The following is a 17142-nucleotide window of genomic DNA, read 5'->3' as shown; positions in this document are numbered from 1 at the left end:
CATACACCCTTAGGACCCTGGGGGGCGGGCAGCCTGCAGGGCGTTTGGGGGGTGGGGCTGCTTTATTGCGGCCTCGCACTTCTTCCTCCCTCACTGCCTGCCCCTCAATTTTAATTACACATTAGACACAGAGGACTTGGGGGGTGGGAGGGGCACGATGGGAGGCTCCACTACCTGACAGTTGTGGGGTGCCTGTGTCACAACTACCCTCCAATTTTAGTTGCACCTTAGTTACCACACACCTTATCTTTACTCCACCATACAACACTTCACAATCCATGACATGCATCCAACACAAAACAATACATTTACAGAGGCAGGCAGAGGGGTTGAAGGAGTGGGGGAGATTCTCATTGGCCTCGTGTCCTACCCCTGGAGCCCCGGGCGTCGGGGGTGCTGTGGGGTTGGTGACGGCCTTGCCTGATCTGGGGTGGGCTGGGGGGGGTCGGGGCTCCCCTGGCGTGGCATTTGGCGGTGGGGTGCTGGGTGGGGGGAGGGAGCACTGGTCTATGTTGTGTGCGCGCCGCGGTCGGTCCGGGCGCTGCTCTTCCGCGGGTTATGCTTTTTGCGTTCCGTCGGCATTACGTTGTCAACTGGCATTTGGGTCAGGGTCTTCTGCGTTTGCATCTCGGTGCATCTGGGAGTCTTTGTTTTTATTTTTGATTTGATTTATTCTTTTTCTTTCTCCCACCCATATTGTGTACTGGGGTTCTTGCCTGCCTGTTACAGTCGTGGCGCCCCACTCTCACTAACAACTACATTCTTTAACAGGCTTATGCGCACCCACACGCACACAGACGTACACAGACACAAACTTATGTTGTCCCTGGTAGAATTATTCCTGATGCTTTTCTTTCAGTTACTTATTTAAATTAATTATTATCCCAGCTCTCGTGGCTGTGTTGTGTTGCTTATTTAGTGTGTGTGACTGTTTCTTGTTTTCATTGTTCTCTTAGTTGTCTTAATGTCAGCTGTTTATTGCTGCTGTTCGGCTGGTTGTCTTTTACTATTATTATTTTTATTGTTTGTTTTTGTTTGTTTGTTGTTGTTGTTTTTCTCCTCCCCAAGCCCCCCTCTCTGTTCTATTGCAGGTTTCGTTGCTTTCTGCAATTGGTGTTTCCCACAGCTTTTCCCTGTTGTCCCCACCTTCCATCCCCCTTTCCCCCTTCTCTTCCAGGTGTTGTCCTTTCTCTGTGCTGTCTGTTTGTGCCCCCCCATCCCCGTGTCTGCCCCTCTGTCCGGCCCGGTGACAAATCAATACATAATTAAATAAATAATAAAACAGACAAAGGAGTATTTTAATACTCTCTTGTTAAAGTAAAATCTGTCTGGCACAATATGGTATCCAGGTCATTATACTCTATACCAGGCTGTTGGGCAGGACAGGTTTAAAAAAAAAAAAATGTTACCCATGGCCACAGCCATGCATAATAGTTGCACTACTTGTTGTCGTGTTGTTTTTATTAAATAGCTGGTAGAGTAGGCAGAAGTATTGACATGCTAATGGGAGACATGCATAGCTCAGAAATAAACGAGCTCTGGCTTGAGCAAGACGCTAATTTTGGTCCTCTCTATTAATCCACAGGTACATTTAAACCCGTTTTTCTATGTTTAGCTTGGGTCAGTATGTAATATGAGTGCAATTTAAAATGTTCTGTAGTGTTGTAAGATGATTGCGAGATGTGTATAGTAAGCTTTGCCATGTTAAGTAGTTTTTTTCATGAACTTCAGTCTCACACAGTTTTGTAAGTGTGAGTAACTAACATTAACATTCTGTAACAGATGAAAATGTGTTCTAGACGTTGTTAAGAGTTTTAGCCAGCCAGTAGTGAGTAAATGGTCTGGGGAAAGATACCATATTCAAACTAGTTCACCTCGCTGATCACACACACGAGCGTGTCGTGGTACCGCCATATTGTTACGCGCTGCGGTTAAGTGCAAGTGTAGGAGAGAGTGTCACGTTCAAGAAATGTGTAGAAAAATGTATGTGTATTTCATGCTAGTGTTACCATTAATGTTAGCAGAAATTTTATGTAATCTGTTAATGAGTGAGTGTATCTGAGGAATCAGACTAAAGTGAATGTGTGTTTTTAGTTATTTTGTTACAGATTAGTATTTTGAGTTAAGTCAATTTTGATTATGTGGAATATCTGTTCAATTATTTTGATGTCATGTGTACTTATTTTCCCGTACGGTAGAATGCTTCCTGTATTATATATTGTCAGTTTGGTTATGTCATTTGTTGTTTATTTGTGAAATGTTTAGTATTAGTTTAACATGCACTTTAAGCGGAGATTTGAAGATTATGTGGCTGGGACTGTATGTGATTGTAGTCAGAAATAAACGAGCTCTGGCTTGAGCAAGACGCTAACTTTGGTCCTCTCTCTATTAATCAGTGGCTACACAGTGCTTCCTAGCCTGTGTAACCTTTGCTGCCGGTCCAGATTACCCCTAGATCTGGCGCCGGTAACATTATCATATTACATACAGTGTCACGATCTTGATGTGAAGGCAGGTTGGAGGACCCAAACGCAGGACACAGAACGGAGCAGGTATAGTTCAACGAAGGGTTTTAATATAACCAAAAGGGAGCACACTTACAGGTGAGTGGCTGAATAACAGAAATCCAAAAGTACAGGGAGACAAGACAAGCAAGGCTGGTTACAGGCAGGCAGAGAGTACACGCACGACAGACTGTCCGGTCATTGTTCATGTTACCCCCCAAAGACAAGACAGAAACACCAGGATATATAATATATATATATATACACACACACACACACACACACACAGACTAACGAGCAGGGCGGGAGCAACACAGGTGAAAGACATGAGGCTAACGAGGCACAGGTAGGGAGAGAGAGCAGGGGAAAACAGAGACACACATGCAGAAGGATCACTGGAGTAACAGACATGACAAGGGTTACCGAACACTAGACGAAAGACAAGACAGATCCCCAAAACCCAACAGACCAAAATAACACTAACTAAATACAAAAGTGCAACACAAAGGATGGCCAACCGACAGAGCGTGACAGTACCCCCCCCACCGACGAGCGTCTCCAGACGGTCAACAAAACAGCACAAAAACAAGGCACAAGCCGGCCCAGGGTGGGCAGAGGGAGGACAGGAGGAGGGCCAGACCATGAACTCTCAGCTGGGTGGCCAGAGGGCAAGGCAAAGGGACGACAGAGTTCGGGAGGTCGCACAAGCAGGCCAAGGGGACAAAACAGTTCGGGAGCCGTCCCAGAGGACGACCCGACAGGCCGAGCAAATCAGGGGGAAAACACAGTTCAGGAGGCCGTCCCGGGTGGCCAGAGGTGAACAAAAGTTCAGGAGGCAGACCCGGAGGTCAACCGAGCAGACCAGGAGGGCAAAACAGTTCAGGTGGGCGTCCCGTGGGACGACCCATGAGGCCGGGCAGATCAAGGGGGCCACAGAGTTCAAGGGGTTGGCAGGTCGGCCAACAGTGAGGCAGCAAACCCACTGGGGGCCGAGCAGGAGGCCGACGGCAAGACCTCTCCGGAGGTCGGCACCCAAAGCTTGGGTGCTCTGGAGGCACAGCTGGGCTGAGGACCACCGGCGAGACAGCTGGGCTGAGGACCATGGACCGGACACGAGGCGCTGGAGTCGGTCCGACCACCAACTGAGCACTAGGAACAGGAATCGGCTCGGCCACCAACGGAGCTGGTGCCGGTCGGGCCACCGACGAGGAACCAGGAGTCGATCGGACCACCGGTGAAGCAGGTGCCGGTCGGGCCACCGACGAGGGAACAGAAGTCGCTGGTGATCCGGCTGGCTGCTAGCAACGCTAGCAGGCCGGGGATCAGGCAGGTGGGCAGGCAGAAAGCTAGCAGCACTAGCTGGCCGGGGATCACGCTGGTTGCAGACGGGTCGCTGCTGGTGACCTGGTCGCCTCCGATGACCACCACGGGAACCCGAAAAGATGGCCAGGCGACTTCCCTCGAAGGAGGACTCTGGGGGGAGCCTAGCCTCCAGGCTATCAGGCCATAGGCTAGCTGCCCGTGCTGCCTCTGAGATCTTGGTAGGTGGGGCAGGCAGGCAGGCGGACAGGCTAGGCGGAGGGCTAGCAGCGCCAGCCGAACAGATAACAGGCAGGACAGGCGGAGGGCTAGCAGCTCCAGCCGAACAGGATACAGGCCAAACATGCAGAGGACTAGCAGCGCTAGCCGAGCAGGTTACTGGCAGGACCGGCGGAGGGCTAGCAGCACTATCCGGGCAGGACAGAAGGATGCTTCCCAACCTGCAACTAGCTGGCCGAGAACAAGTCCTTTGGGGGCTAGCAGGCCGGGGAGATGACGGCCGGACGCTAGCTGGCAGCCTGTTAGCTTGCTCATGGCTAACACGGTGAGGAACTGGTGTTGACTTGGCTGGGGAATCGGCTGAGGTGCGGAGGAAGTCCAACACCCACTTAGGAAAGGAGTTGGCCGCTCCAGGATTTGTAGCCAACTTTGTTCGGGTGAGGGACACGATAGCCTCCTTGTGGCTAACATGACTAGCCCCATACCACATATTCCTCAGCTCCATAAGCTCTCGGCACAGATTGAGCAGGTCATCGAACATGGTGTCCGCTGGGTCCCTTTGTGGTCCGGTCATTCTGTCACGATTGTGGTGTGGAGGCAGGTTGGAGGACCCAAACGCAGGACACAGAGCGGAGCAGGTATAGTTCAACGAAGGGTTTTAATATAACCAAAAGGGAGCACACTTACAGGTGAGTGGCTGAATAACAGAAATCCAAAATCCAAAAGTACAGGGAGACAAGACAAGCAAGGCTGGTTACAGGCAGGCAGAGAGTACACGCACGACAGACTGGGGGGTAACATGAACAATGACCAGACAAAGACAAGACAGAAACACCAGGTATATATACACAGGGACTAACGAGCAGGGCGGGAGCAACACAGGTGACAGACATGAGGCTAACGAGGCACAGGTAGGGAGAGAGAGCAGGGGAAAACAGAGACACACATGCAGAAGGATCACTGGGGTAACAGACATGACAAGGGTTACCGAACACTAGACGAAAGATAAGACAGACCCCCAAAACCCAACAGACCAAAATAACACTAACTAAACACAAAAGTGCAACACAAAGGATGGCCAACCGGCAGAGCGTGACATACAGTTAGTCACATGCCTTACCTTTTATGCATCCAGACAGTGGTTGGTCAATAATTCAGTCATGATTCAGATGTTTGAAAACGGATTTTCAAAGGAACACTGCTTTGAACTGCTTTCATCAGGTCTTACACTTGCCTCAGTAGCCAACTTCACGGTCAATGATTAGTCTATTACTGTATAAAAAATCTGTAAGCAAGTATTAGCTTCAAAATAGCTAACGCAACATGATGAAATCAGTAATGAAATAATGAAATATTGAATACCAATCAGTATTCATAACACACTGACTATGGAATCAAAGACAAATTAACTGATTAATGAGAACCTATTAAGAATAAAATTGTCAACCTTAGTTCCATGTTAACAGGCAAAACAACCATAACTGCTGAGTAAATAACCTCCATGATCATAACAAATAACCTGCTCTATGTTCATTCATGCATTCATAAGGAAAGACGTTCAGGAAAATTGTTGTGTAGCTGACCCTTTGACCACAGTGTAGAGGGAGCAACAAAAGAAAGAAGTTCCTGTAAGGCATCCTTCAAGTTTTAATTCACAGTAGAATTTAATTAGTGAATTCAAACAGTGCATAGTACGTTCCGGAATGCCCCTAATTTCAATAAATGTCACAATTCATTTTCTAATCTCTCTTTTCATCTCATGTAACAGAAATGCCTGTTCACGAAATTTCCCTCTCCATTGCTTATGACTTTAAGCAAAAGTCCATTCATCCACCAAACGCCTTCATTCTTGTGATCTTAGTTCAATCAGTTTTTGTAAATTTTAACATTTCTATCCTAAGGCGATGAACCAGAAACATGAGCTTTTACTATGTAGCGTCATTAAAAGATAAAACCTGGGGGTGCTTCATTAAATAAGGAATTGTGGACAGTGTGCTTTCATACAGATCAGGGAAAATATGCTTTTAGCGGTCATGCACTTGAACAGTGGAAGGATATACCAAATCCAGAATTGATCAAACATGCTCTCTCTGTCTCATGTTGTGTCTGTGACCCTTGCTGTGCCACCATCTTTATCAGTTGGTAATGTTCTTGGTATTTTAATCACTTAATACATTTTGGATTTACTGTTTTCTGTAACCGATCAGTAGTAACTGAGGTATCCGTTACATCTACATCATTTTCAGTCGATGCAAGCATGACAATTTAAGAAATATACTGATTTACAAGTTGTCACATCCGTAAAATAAGCTAAAACAACCTGTACAGCTGCATCACTCTCATCCACACTTGACGGCAATTTTTCTAGCTCTGGCACAACGGTCTGGAATTAGGTTATGTTTGCTATAGTCTTTATTTGCCGCAAAATACAGGTAAGTATAACTGAGAGAACAGTGAGTGAGTTAGGGACAATCACAGGCCTTTTCCTCAGGCACTTAAAGAAAAAATAATGTCGCCATTATCACAGGTGTCTCGCCCTCCCCTACCAAACAACCTTGTCCTTTTTAATCACATATATCTGAAGCGTTGCTGCCGTTTCAATGATGTATATCCAAAATGTTCCTGTTTCACAGAAGAAACACATGGCAGAACCTAGAGCCTGCAGCTTCTTTAAAATTCAGATTATGTGATGCTCAAGGATATGGATCCATTTCCTGCAGTGGGAAAGACCCGGAAGTGCAATTTGAATAGAGAGCTACAATTACATTAATATGTTTTTCGTGAGAATAAATACTGAATAAACACTAGATGAATTAAGAAAAGCTACAATTTAGATACATCTGTGGGTTGGGTTGTGGCTGATGCAAATGTGGATATTAAAGTAAAAAGTTACTTTTCCTTTTTTTCAGTTTTTCTTTTGAAAATTATACCCCAGTAAGAATATTTAGTAGATTTATTTATTTCTACGGTGTCTTTCTACAATCAGTTTGAAGCCTACCTCGTGTGGGGATAATGTCATTCTGTAACATGTAAGCCCATTCGACTTTAGCGCAGTACAAAACAATACTCATTAAAAATTGGACTGCTGCTGTCCCAGCATCACATTTTGTAAAATGTCAGTGGTGCACATGCTAGTTCCTTACTCAAAGCTGAGCCCATGGGTCGTTAATATAGCTGCCAGTTTCTTCCTGCCAAATCCTAGTTTACACATAATTACCTATGCATGATTAGTACATGTGCACGTCCCTGCTGTGCAATCTCCATCTACTGCCAGTGGTTGGTGTGTATCATCCAATTGTTTTACATGGTAGTGTAGCATGTAATCAGACGCATGACAGACTGAATTTATGAATTTAGCATATTGACATCCTGAGCCACCTACAAATATAAACACACATAGTTATTTAATTATAAATTTCTTATTTGAATGTGAATACCTTATTTTGTACAACAGCACAAACACTACCTTCCATCTTTTAATGAACATTTTAAAAAGAGCTAAAAAGAAGTCAACCTTTAGTAGTAGCTTAACCGTGTGTGTGTGTGTGAGTGTATGTCTGTGTGTTACCACTTAACCCTTAAAGATTCACTAAATGAATAGGTGCTCTTTCTCTCCATCTCTGTGTCTTTTGATTTCCCCTGTGAGTGATTATGGGCAGATTAGGAGGATGCGGATCACCAGTCACCCTCTATAAAGACAATTGCCAGCTTAACTACCCTATAACTGCATTCTCAATATCGATCAACAGCGAGTGCTGCACCATCATGCGTGGTTTGAAATACAGACAGCATGTGTACATATGTAGGGAGAAAGAAGACAATCTGGAAGGTGATAGAAGGGCTGTTTATGCTTCAGTCTGTGTCAGTGTGTTTGCGAGTTGCAGTGGATATTATTTGCTGCAGCACTGCAGTGGTGCAGTGGGGAGTTGCTCTGAGAGCAGCCCTCTCACCTCACTCATTAGAGGGGGTAATGAATTGCTGACTATAGATCAGTGTCAAGAGGCTACTCCAGTCTGCCCGCTGAATCAATGTGCATTGTAGGTGTGTGTATTATCATGGATGTATTTGGGTGTGTGTCTGCTAATATGTGTGCATGTCAGCGGTATCAGTGTATGCGTGTACCCTCATATTTGTGTATTTCTGTATATACTGTACATGTAATTGTGAGAAAGCAAGATTACACAGAATACGTATACATCTTCACATAGTCCACTCCCTTGTCTAGGTTGGTGCATTTTCTGAATCAAACATGTTTTGTATGTCTTTTTGAAAGCATTATGCTAAAGAGAGAATTGCTTTTCTCTTCCACACACAGATACAGCAAACCAAACAGTTTCTCTGACTGTGGTACACTTTGCTTGAATCCTGCCTTCCCAGATAGCAGACACATTTGGGGCTAATCTGGGCCACTTTTGGCACCTACAGTTCAGTTACGGCACTGGCAAGATTTGTATGGCCCAGACATAACCCAAATGCCACGAGCTGGGCTGGACTTGTGTTGTGTAGGCCAGACGTGTCCAAAATATCCTAAGTCGGGCCTGACTTGGGTTACGACAAGTTTTGTGTGGGCCACATGTGGCTCAGATGTTAAGAGCCAGGCCGGACAAATTGCAGCAAGTGTTGTATGGGCCAGACAAACCCCAAATGCAATGTGCCGGGCTTGAAATGGGTTACAGCAAGTGTTGTGTAGACAAATGGAGCAGGACACTACAGTTTTAGCGCCGTTGATCATACTAAAGATCAAATCTTATGAACACACACCTACCCACGAATAGGTAGAATTCATCAGGCTAACCCTATTTCTTGATGCTGTTAAAGTATCATTAATAATAATAAATTGAATTTATATAGCGCTTTTCACAAACTCAAAGTCACTTTACAGAGCAGATAAAGAAACATGACAAAAAAACAAAATAAAAATACCCAGCTAGGGATAGGCAGAGGAGAAGAGATGGGTCTTAAGGCGGGACTGGAAAATGGTGAGGGACTCAGAGGTGTGGATCTCATGGGGGAGGGAGTTCCAGAGCCTGGGAGCTGCCCTGGAAAAGGCTCTGTCCCCAAAACTGCTGAGCTTGGACTTGGGGACGTAGAGGAGACCGGCTGAGGTGGATCTGAGGGACCACGAAGGTTGGTAGGGGGAGAGGAGGACATTGAGGTATGAAGGGGCCAGGTGGTGAATGGCTTTGTAGGTAAGGACCAGGATTTTGTATGTGATCCGGTGAGAAATGGGAAGCCAGTGTAGTTGTTTTAGGACTGGAGTGATGTGGTGCCAGGATTTGGAGCAGGTGATGAGTCGTGCGGCTGAGTTCATTAATAGATTAATTAATCAACTTTCTGAATATCATTTATGGTGCTGTCAGATTAATACAGGTGCATGCCTACCTTGTGTACACAAGTGGGAGAGCAAATAGTTCTTTGGTAAAAGGGAAAATTTGTTTTTGAAAGGCTAAACACCAACAAATGTGGACTGAAGCAAAATATTTTATTAGATAAAAACATGTTGTAGATTTTGTAGTGGATGAATCTTCTTTCAATAAATTTTAACTTTACAACACTCTCTGAAGTTATTGGAAATGTTTGGATTGCACAATTGGATTGATGTCTGATGTTCTCCGCGTCCTCCCACGTCGATGTTATGGTGTCCACCATGGAATGGTCCAGGCTGATGGGAGCCTTGAGGAGATCCTTTATTGATGCCTTGGGAATAAAGGATTGTTGCAGCCAGATGTGTTTGTGACACACAGAGTGTTACAGGGTTACGCTGGCAGCCTTGCTAATCTCTGAGGCTTCCTCAAGGGACAGCAACATCGACTGGGAGGCCAGCTTGGTCATGGAGAAACCCAGCAAGGAGACATTGTTTCAAGAAATGATACTGATACTTCCTGACTGAGAAGTGTGGCCACACAGGATCATGTTTGGTTAGCTGAACCAAGGGGGGATCACTGGCAATCTCATCCAGGGGTGCAGCCTCCTGTGCTGGCAGGTGAGGATTTTGTTGGCGGCTGCCTACTCCTGGAGTGCTATTAAACGGGAGGAGGGGATCTATGGGCGACCTGCACAGCAAACTGTGGATGGAGGGGGTGGCGTATCCATCCTGGAGATGAAGCGTGACTTCATCTTTGATCATCTTTTAAAATGTCTGCGAGATACATGATGTCACAGCGACTGAATGACACCTTTTCCCTGGGAGCTGCATCAACCTCCTCCAGGAACTCCACAATGCTGTCAAACTGTTAACAAAAACGACACAGCTGTTGGAAGAGTCTGTCATAGCAGATGTAGCTTTTAAACCCCCGGGGGTGTATGGTGGAGGTTGGAACCTGTGTTGAAATCTGTTGTTACCAGTTTATGGTCGTTACCAGCTCACAGTCAAGGTAAGACACCTGAAAATATTCAAATAACTAACATATCTGTTATTGACATTATACTTCACAAGGTATTAATGCTTTTTAATATATAAATGTGGTAACGTTATTTTGCAAGACTAACGTTAGATTTTGCTGAGACCAACGTTAACAGTTAAATATGAATCAGTTATTAATTCCGTTTACTTATATCTCAAACGAAAAATTTGAAGCAAATCAATTAACCCTTTTACATAATGTTAGTTACGAGTCGTTTAATTGGATGTTACCTGATTATGTTACTTGTAAAAAATGCAATAAGCTAGCGGTAGAGTCCTTAGTTACATGATAGAAGCCGTCTAACTTGTAAAACGTTAGCCATGGCTGTTATCACGTTAATTCCCCACACCGCTATTTTGAGTAACGCTGCTGCTGTCGGTAGGGCTGTGTGGGATTATTGTCTGGAATAGGACACTTGAGAGAGAAAGGTACTTTTTATATTTGTCACAAGATTTTAGTGATCGGTTCTTGATGAGGTTCTGATGCCTCCACGTCTGCTACTCAAAGCTTAAACTGTAACGTTATTAGGACAACTTGGCTACTGGACATTTGACAGCTGATATAAAATTGTCTTAAAAGGACAACAAAAAGATTTAAAGACTGTCTCCCTTGTTCCATTTTCTCCCATGTATGTGACATAATAGTGCTATCAACATTAAAACACTGAGGCATCTTTTAGAGTAGCATCTCAAAAAATCTGAATACTGAGGAAAAGTTCATTGTGAGCATCAGAACCAGACTGAGAGATTACAGGGTTCAGAAACCTTTGCAGGTGTTTTGAGTTAATTAGCTGATTAGAGAGCTCTTCTCCAGTTGACATTTCTGTATAATTAACAATACAGAAATGTATTTAGGTTATTCTAAAATGTTTATACATTTTGAGATACTGGAGCTTTTATTTCCATGAGCTGTAAACCGTAATCATCAAGATGAAAACAAAAAAAGGGCTTGAGATGCTTCACTTTGTGTAATGAATCTAGAATATATCAAAGATTCACTTTTTGAATTACATTAGAAAATTAACTTATCCACAATATTCTATTTTTTAAAGACTCATCTGTATTGTTCACTTTATATTTTTCATTTCTTGAAGCATTTTTTGCACATTTTCCTCCTAGAGTGACACTGTTGATCAGATGTCCCACCTGGTGCCAGAGAGCTGCAGAGACCTGGGAAGCCTCCTCATTGTGCTGTTATCGTGGACTGACGTGGAAAGGTCTTCTCTCCTTCTGTTTACTTTGAATTTTAAATATTGTCCATATGTGTGTTATAGGACCATTTAAAAAAGATATGGTTTATGGTTCACATTGTTACAAATTCTCTCTCTCTCTATATATATATATTTGCACTCCCTGTCTTTACTACTTACTGACAAGCCAATCGTATATATGAAACATTGAAGCTGAAGAACAACAGTCTAGTATAAGTTGAAAAGTGAAAATACGCAAACATGTTTTTATGTATGTTTTATGTATGTACATGTAATTGTGCAGTGTATTTCTGTGTGTGCAGGAGTATTTTTACTTTCTACCATACATTTTACAACAGATAAGGAGCCATACACCCAGTAACAGAGTCGGAAGTTTTTGAAGAGCGCCTTGTTTGCTGCTCTGATATACGTCCAGTTTAAACATAGAAGAATGTGAACACCTCCAAACCATCCTGTGGGTAAGTGATAAAACAAAAGACTGACCTGCAGTAATTATGAATCCCACTTGGTGGTATTTATTGTGACGTTGCAAACTCTGAGGTCTCAGAACTGACTGAATGCACATGTAGTAAATAGGTGCATCTATACAATGTAAACCACACAAGACCTTCTAAGAGGTCGCAATAAATTACACCACCTCAGATTGTTTGCTGAATCACAAGAAATGCTATATCTACTAAGTGTAATAACTTATTGATGACTCTAAACGTCCTTCAATATGTACTTGGAATCAATGATCCCCACTGAAGAACCCCACAAAGAATAGTATAACTATGATTAACTAAGATTATTGTTATTATAACGTTATTGTTCGGCGAGCGGGTAGAACTCTGCAGCCGCTCCCCCCACGGCTCTGCCTTTAAACCCATCGTGTCCCTCTGGTTCAGGGGCAGCCACTTATGATAGTATCTGACTAACATCTAACTGCACAATGACTACATTGCAGTACGTAGCCAAATCTAACATTGCACGTTTGTAAAGTTTACCGTTAACATAATGTCAGCTAACAGAGCTGAGCCAGAGAGGTTTGACTGAGCCTTTACTTTCCAACTTCACACAGACGCCTTTTCTTCAAAGCATTATCACCCTAATGTTTAACACTAAGGTTAAACTAATACATTTTGGCTTCTCTTTTCTTTCTGACTTGTCTTTGACTCCTTCAAAGCTGCGGTTAGAACACACTAACTCCAGTTAACTTAGCATTGTTAGTAGCTCATATCTGGCTAATTAGCGCAACTAGCTAAGCTAACAAGCTAAATGACGACTGCGATACCTGTTAAATATTGCTAACACGTAAATAAAATACAGGAATTTCACTCACCAACTACACAGACTTCCTGGAGGTTCTCTCGCCAATAAACTGCACAGTCTGCAATTATTCATATGGTATCTGCATGTAATAATAATAATAATAAATTTTATTTATAATGCACTTTACATTTCAGGGAAATCTCAAAGTGCTACAACAACAAGGGGTTAAAAACAGTTCCAGAAAATAACAATCGCAATAAAACACCGTAACAGAAAATTTAAAACCATGACTGTTAAAAGGCCTTTTGAAATAGAAAAGTCTTTAGGCCCTTCTTAAAAACCTCCAGAGTTTGTGGGGCCCTTAGGGGCTCTGGGAGGGCATTCCAGAGCCGTGGGGCGACTGCCTGGAAGGCCCTGTCTCCCATGGTGGAGAGTTTAGTCCTTGGTTGGTGCAGGCAGTGGGTAGAGGTGGAGGAGCAATGTAGAAATGTCCAAACGGCTCCAACAGGCTGAGCCTCAGACCTCCATATTATAGCTGAGGGAGGCTAACAGACTGTAGTCCCTCGGCTAGGAGTGACACCTGTCAATCAAAGCGGCCACGCCCCTAATAATGCAGAACTTTAAGGCTTAATATAATTTAAACAGGTGAGTTATAAAAAAAATTTACCTCCCTCACAGTTGTCACAAAGGGCAAAATTAGCAATATACACTAAAACCATTTTTTGAACCAGGCTGTAAACATGTTTTATTCTGCTGTAAAGTTGGGCTTTTTAACATGGGAGTCCCTTTTGCAGCCAGCCTCAAGTGGCCACTCGATGACTTGCAGTGTAAGTTACTTCCTGACTGGTATCGGAAGTGAGAGCCGGAGGTTGACACTTGTTTAGAACGCTCCAGATAGAATTTGCAGTGGCGTAAAATCCCCTGTTTCAGCTGGAATCAAGCCAGCAGATGGTGTTGCTGTGACTCAGCTTGTCAGGTGGCAGGTGTCTGGTTTTAGAATTTTTTTTTATAAAGTTGTTTATTATGACTGTATATTTTGTGTTAAACCCTTAACACCTGAATTTTTTTTTAAATAAAAAATTTTTAAAAAATTATTTGCGTTTTCATTTGCTTTCAAGCTGATGTTAAATTAAGTGAAGATTGTTAATTTGTCTATAGAACATAGAAAAGATATAAATTCAGGTATGTGTAGGTATGATGCAAATTGGTGACAATAGGCATAAACGAGAAACCAGGGCTTGCAAAGGTATCGAATATGCACCAACAGGCATTGGGGGAATCCATGTGCTAACAACGGGTAAGTCACTGACGTAATCTGTACTCTGCGCATGCATTGGTGTCTGTAGCTACCTGTCGGAAGCTCCGTCTTAAACCTGACTCTTATCCAGTTTTAATCCACACTTTTACGTTACATTTTTTATATCCTTTTTATTTAACTTAAGTTTTGTTACGTGGGTTAAGGATTTTAGTCATCCGATATGGATTTTAAGCTAGATGACGCTATCAACGCTACTGATCACAACAAAGCTCCAGCCCCATGAGGACTGCACACTCCTTAAGAAAGCAAACAAGAAGATTGCTGACCTTATGGAAGACATCCGACGACTTTCAGAGGAACTCAAAGAGAAAGATTCCCTGCTGACTGGCTTTATGGATGTGGCTTCAGTACAAGCCAAACAGATTGTTTCTCTTAGCGCAACCGCTAACATCCAGGATGCCTTGCTATGGGACCGTTCTACCCTTCCAAGGCTTTCCTCCTGCTCGACTCCGAAGCATCAGTCCACCTGGGCTGAAGTGGTGGTCCGTGGCTGCAAGAGAGGCTCGGACGGGGCTGCCTCTCCTCCGCACATCGGCCTCTCCAACCGCTATGCAGCCCTGTCTGACGACACTCCGGTCCATCCATAGGATCCTGAAGGAGGCTGTGCTCAGACGCCGTACATTTGCCAAATCTAGATTTTATGTTTTTAACTGAATCATGGTTGCAAATGAATAACTATAGCCAGCTTGTGGTGGTGGGCTAGTGAGCGTGTATAGGAAAAATTTTAAATGTCATCATCAAGTACGCTGTGATGAATTTAACTCCTTTGAAGTTCTCACTCTTAAACTTGGAGGGCTGCAACCTATCATATTTGTTATAATTTATCGCCCCCCAAAACCGCCTGGAGGATTTTTATCAGAGCTTCCTGAATTTTAAGCTACTCTGGTTTTAAATTATGACAGAAAAGTTCTTTGTGTCGATTTTAATATTCATGTTGATGACCCCACCAATGTTAATGCAACTGACTTTTTAAATATGGCCACTTCTTTTAACTTCAAACAACATGTCAAAGGGCATAACCGTGGTCATACACTGGACTTGGTTTTTACCCTGGGTGTCAGCATTTCCTCTGTGGAATTAGTGGACATGACCATATCTGACCACAGATGTATTGTTTTTAGCTGTGATTCGCCTGTTACTCATGCCGCCTCACCAAGCTCCGTGTGTTCTCGTGTCTTTAATGAACAAAGTTTTGCGCATTCTTTCAGAGGCAAAGCCAACACCTGTCTGATTCCAACACCAACAATCTGGTCGATCACTTCAATCATATCTGCTTGTTGTCACTAAATATCCTCTAAAGGTTAGGCCTACGTCTAAAGCTGGTAAGCAACCCTGGATAAATGACAGCATTTGCAGCCTAAAAAGGGAATGCAGGAAAGCAGAGCGCAGATGGAAAAAATCCAGTCTCCAAGTCCATTACCTCAGTCTGAAGGATTTATTAATTAACTACAATAACATGGTTAAGGATGCGAGAACACACTATTTTTCTGAACTCATTACTACACATAAACAAAATCCCAGGTTTCTGTTTAAGACTGTGGATCAGCTGGTAAACCCAACCCCTCCTTGTGCCTCAGCTGGAAGTAATGATGACTGTGAATTGTTTTTATCTTATTTTACCAATAAGGTGGTGTCAATCAGAGCCTGTATTACCCCCGCGGCTTCTTACTCAGAGGTTCCTCACCAGCAACAAGAGAGTTTTAACCAGTTTTATCCCATCGACTTGTCTGAGCTTTTAAAAACAGTATCACAAATGAGAGTGTCCTCCAGCCCACTTGATATAATACCTACAAAGTTTTTACTGAAAGTAATAGATTCTGTTGGGCCCCATTTGATCTCTGTTTTCAACAGCTCCCTATCTACTGGTTGTGTCCCTGATTATTTTAAAACGGCTTGCGTGAACCCACTTTTAAAGAAACCTGGTTTAGATCCCTCCCTCCCACAAAATTTTAGACCAATTTCAAAACTGCCTTTTATTGCAAAGATTCTAGAAAGAATTGTGTCCAAACAGCTGCTCACTGTACTGGAAAATAACAAAATATTTGAAAAGTTTCAGTCTGGTTTCAGGAAGTACCACAGCACTGAGACTGCCCTGCTTAAAGTCACCAATGACCTTTTAATGTCTGCTGATGAAGGCATGTGCTCAGTCCTGGTACTCCTGGACCTTAGCGCTGCTTTTGACACCATTGATCACAACATCATGTTAGACAGACTGAGGCACTGGGTGGGGATCTCTGGTACTGCCCTAGAATGGTTTTCATGCTACCTGTCAAATAGGAAGTTTTGCGTGTCTGTAAACAACTATGTCTCTTCTTTCTGTCCAGTTAAATATGGTGTGCCTCAGGGGTCAGTCTTAGGACCCATTTTGTTTTCCTTGTATCTGCTTCCCCTTGGACATATTATCCATAAACATGGTATTTCTTTTCATATTTATGCCGATGACACACAAATGTTCTTGCCTGTCAGATCCACAGACCCTGGAATGCTGAGTTCACTTACCGACTGCCTTTGTGAAATTAAAAAATGGATGTCATATAATTTCCTCCAGCTGAACTCAGACAAAACAGAAATCCTGGTCATCGGGTCCCAGCAGATGGCAAAACAAATACTGCCATCTGCTGGTTCCCTAGTAAATCACATTAAGCCTGTGGCAAAGAACCTTGGTGTCTGGTTTGATAGTAATTTAAATTTCGAGCAGCACACCACAAAGCTTGTTCAATCATGTTTTTATCAACTTAGAAATATAGCAAAAATTCGATCTATGTTAACTTTTAAGGACACCGAGACCATTTTACACGCCTTCATCTCATCACGCCTGGATTATTGCAACAGCCTCTTCACTTGTTTAACCCAAAAATCTACTGATCGACTCCAGACTGTCCAGAACTCAGCTGCCAGGCTTTTAACCAGAACAAA

General features: G+C 43.4%; 2 protein-coding genes across 7 annotated transcripts in view; both read right to left on the bottom strand.

The window, feature by feature from the left end:
- Positions 1-17142, bottom strand: part of mtss1lb (MTSS I-BAR domain containing 2b) — a 771894-nt gene that overhangs the window by 694869 nt on the left and 59883 nt on the right. The gene's annotated exons all lie outside the window — the stretch shown is intronic.
- On the bottom strand, positions 2945-4737 carry LOC123958656. The gene is made up of 2 exons (XM_046032171.1): positions 4127-4737; positions 2945-4081 (listed from the first exon to the last, which is right to left on the bottom strand). The coding sequence occupies exons 1-2, from the start codon at positions 4615-4617 to the stop codon at positions 3154-3156; spliced, it is 1419 nt and encodes a 472-aa protein (XP_045888127.1). The 5' UTR covers positions 4618-4737; the 3' UTR covers positions 2945-3153.

The sequence above is a fragment of the Micropterus dolomieu genome, linkage group LG20, assembly GCF_021292245.1.
Source record: "Micropterus dolomieu isolate WLL.071019.BEF.003 ecotype Adirondacks linkage group LG20, ASM2129224v1, whole genome shotgun sequence".
Lineage (NCBI taxonomy): Eukaryota > Metazoa > Chordata > Actinopteri > Centrarchiformes > Centrarchidae > Micropterus > Micropterus dolomieu.
This window is presented reverse-complemented; position numbering and strand designations above follow the sequence as displayed.

Coding starts and splice junctions, on each gene's coding strand:
- LOC123958656 (XM_046032171.1), bottom strand. CDS start 4,617: ATGACCGGACCACAAAGGGACCCAGCGGACACCATGTTCGATGACCTG. Junction 4,082..4,126: donor GCTGGAGCTGCTAGCCCTCC/GCCTGTCCTGCC, acceptor TGCTAGCCCTCC/GCCTAGCCTGTCCGCCTGCC.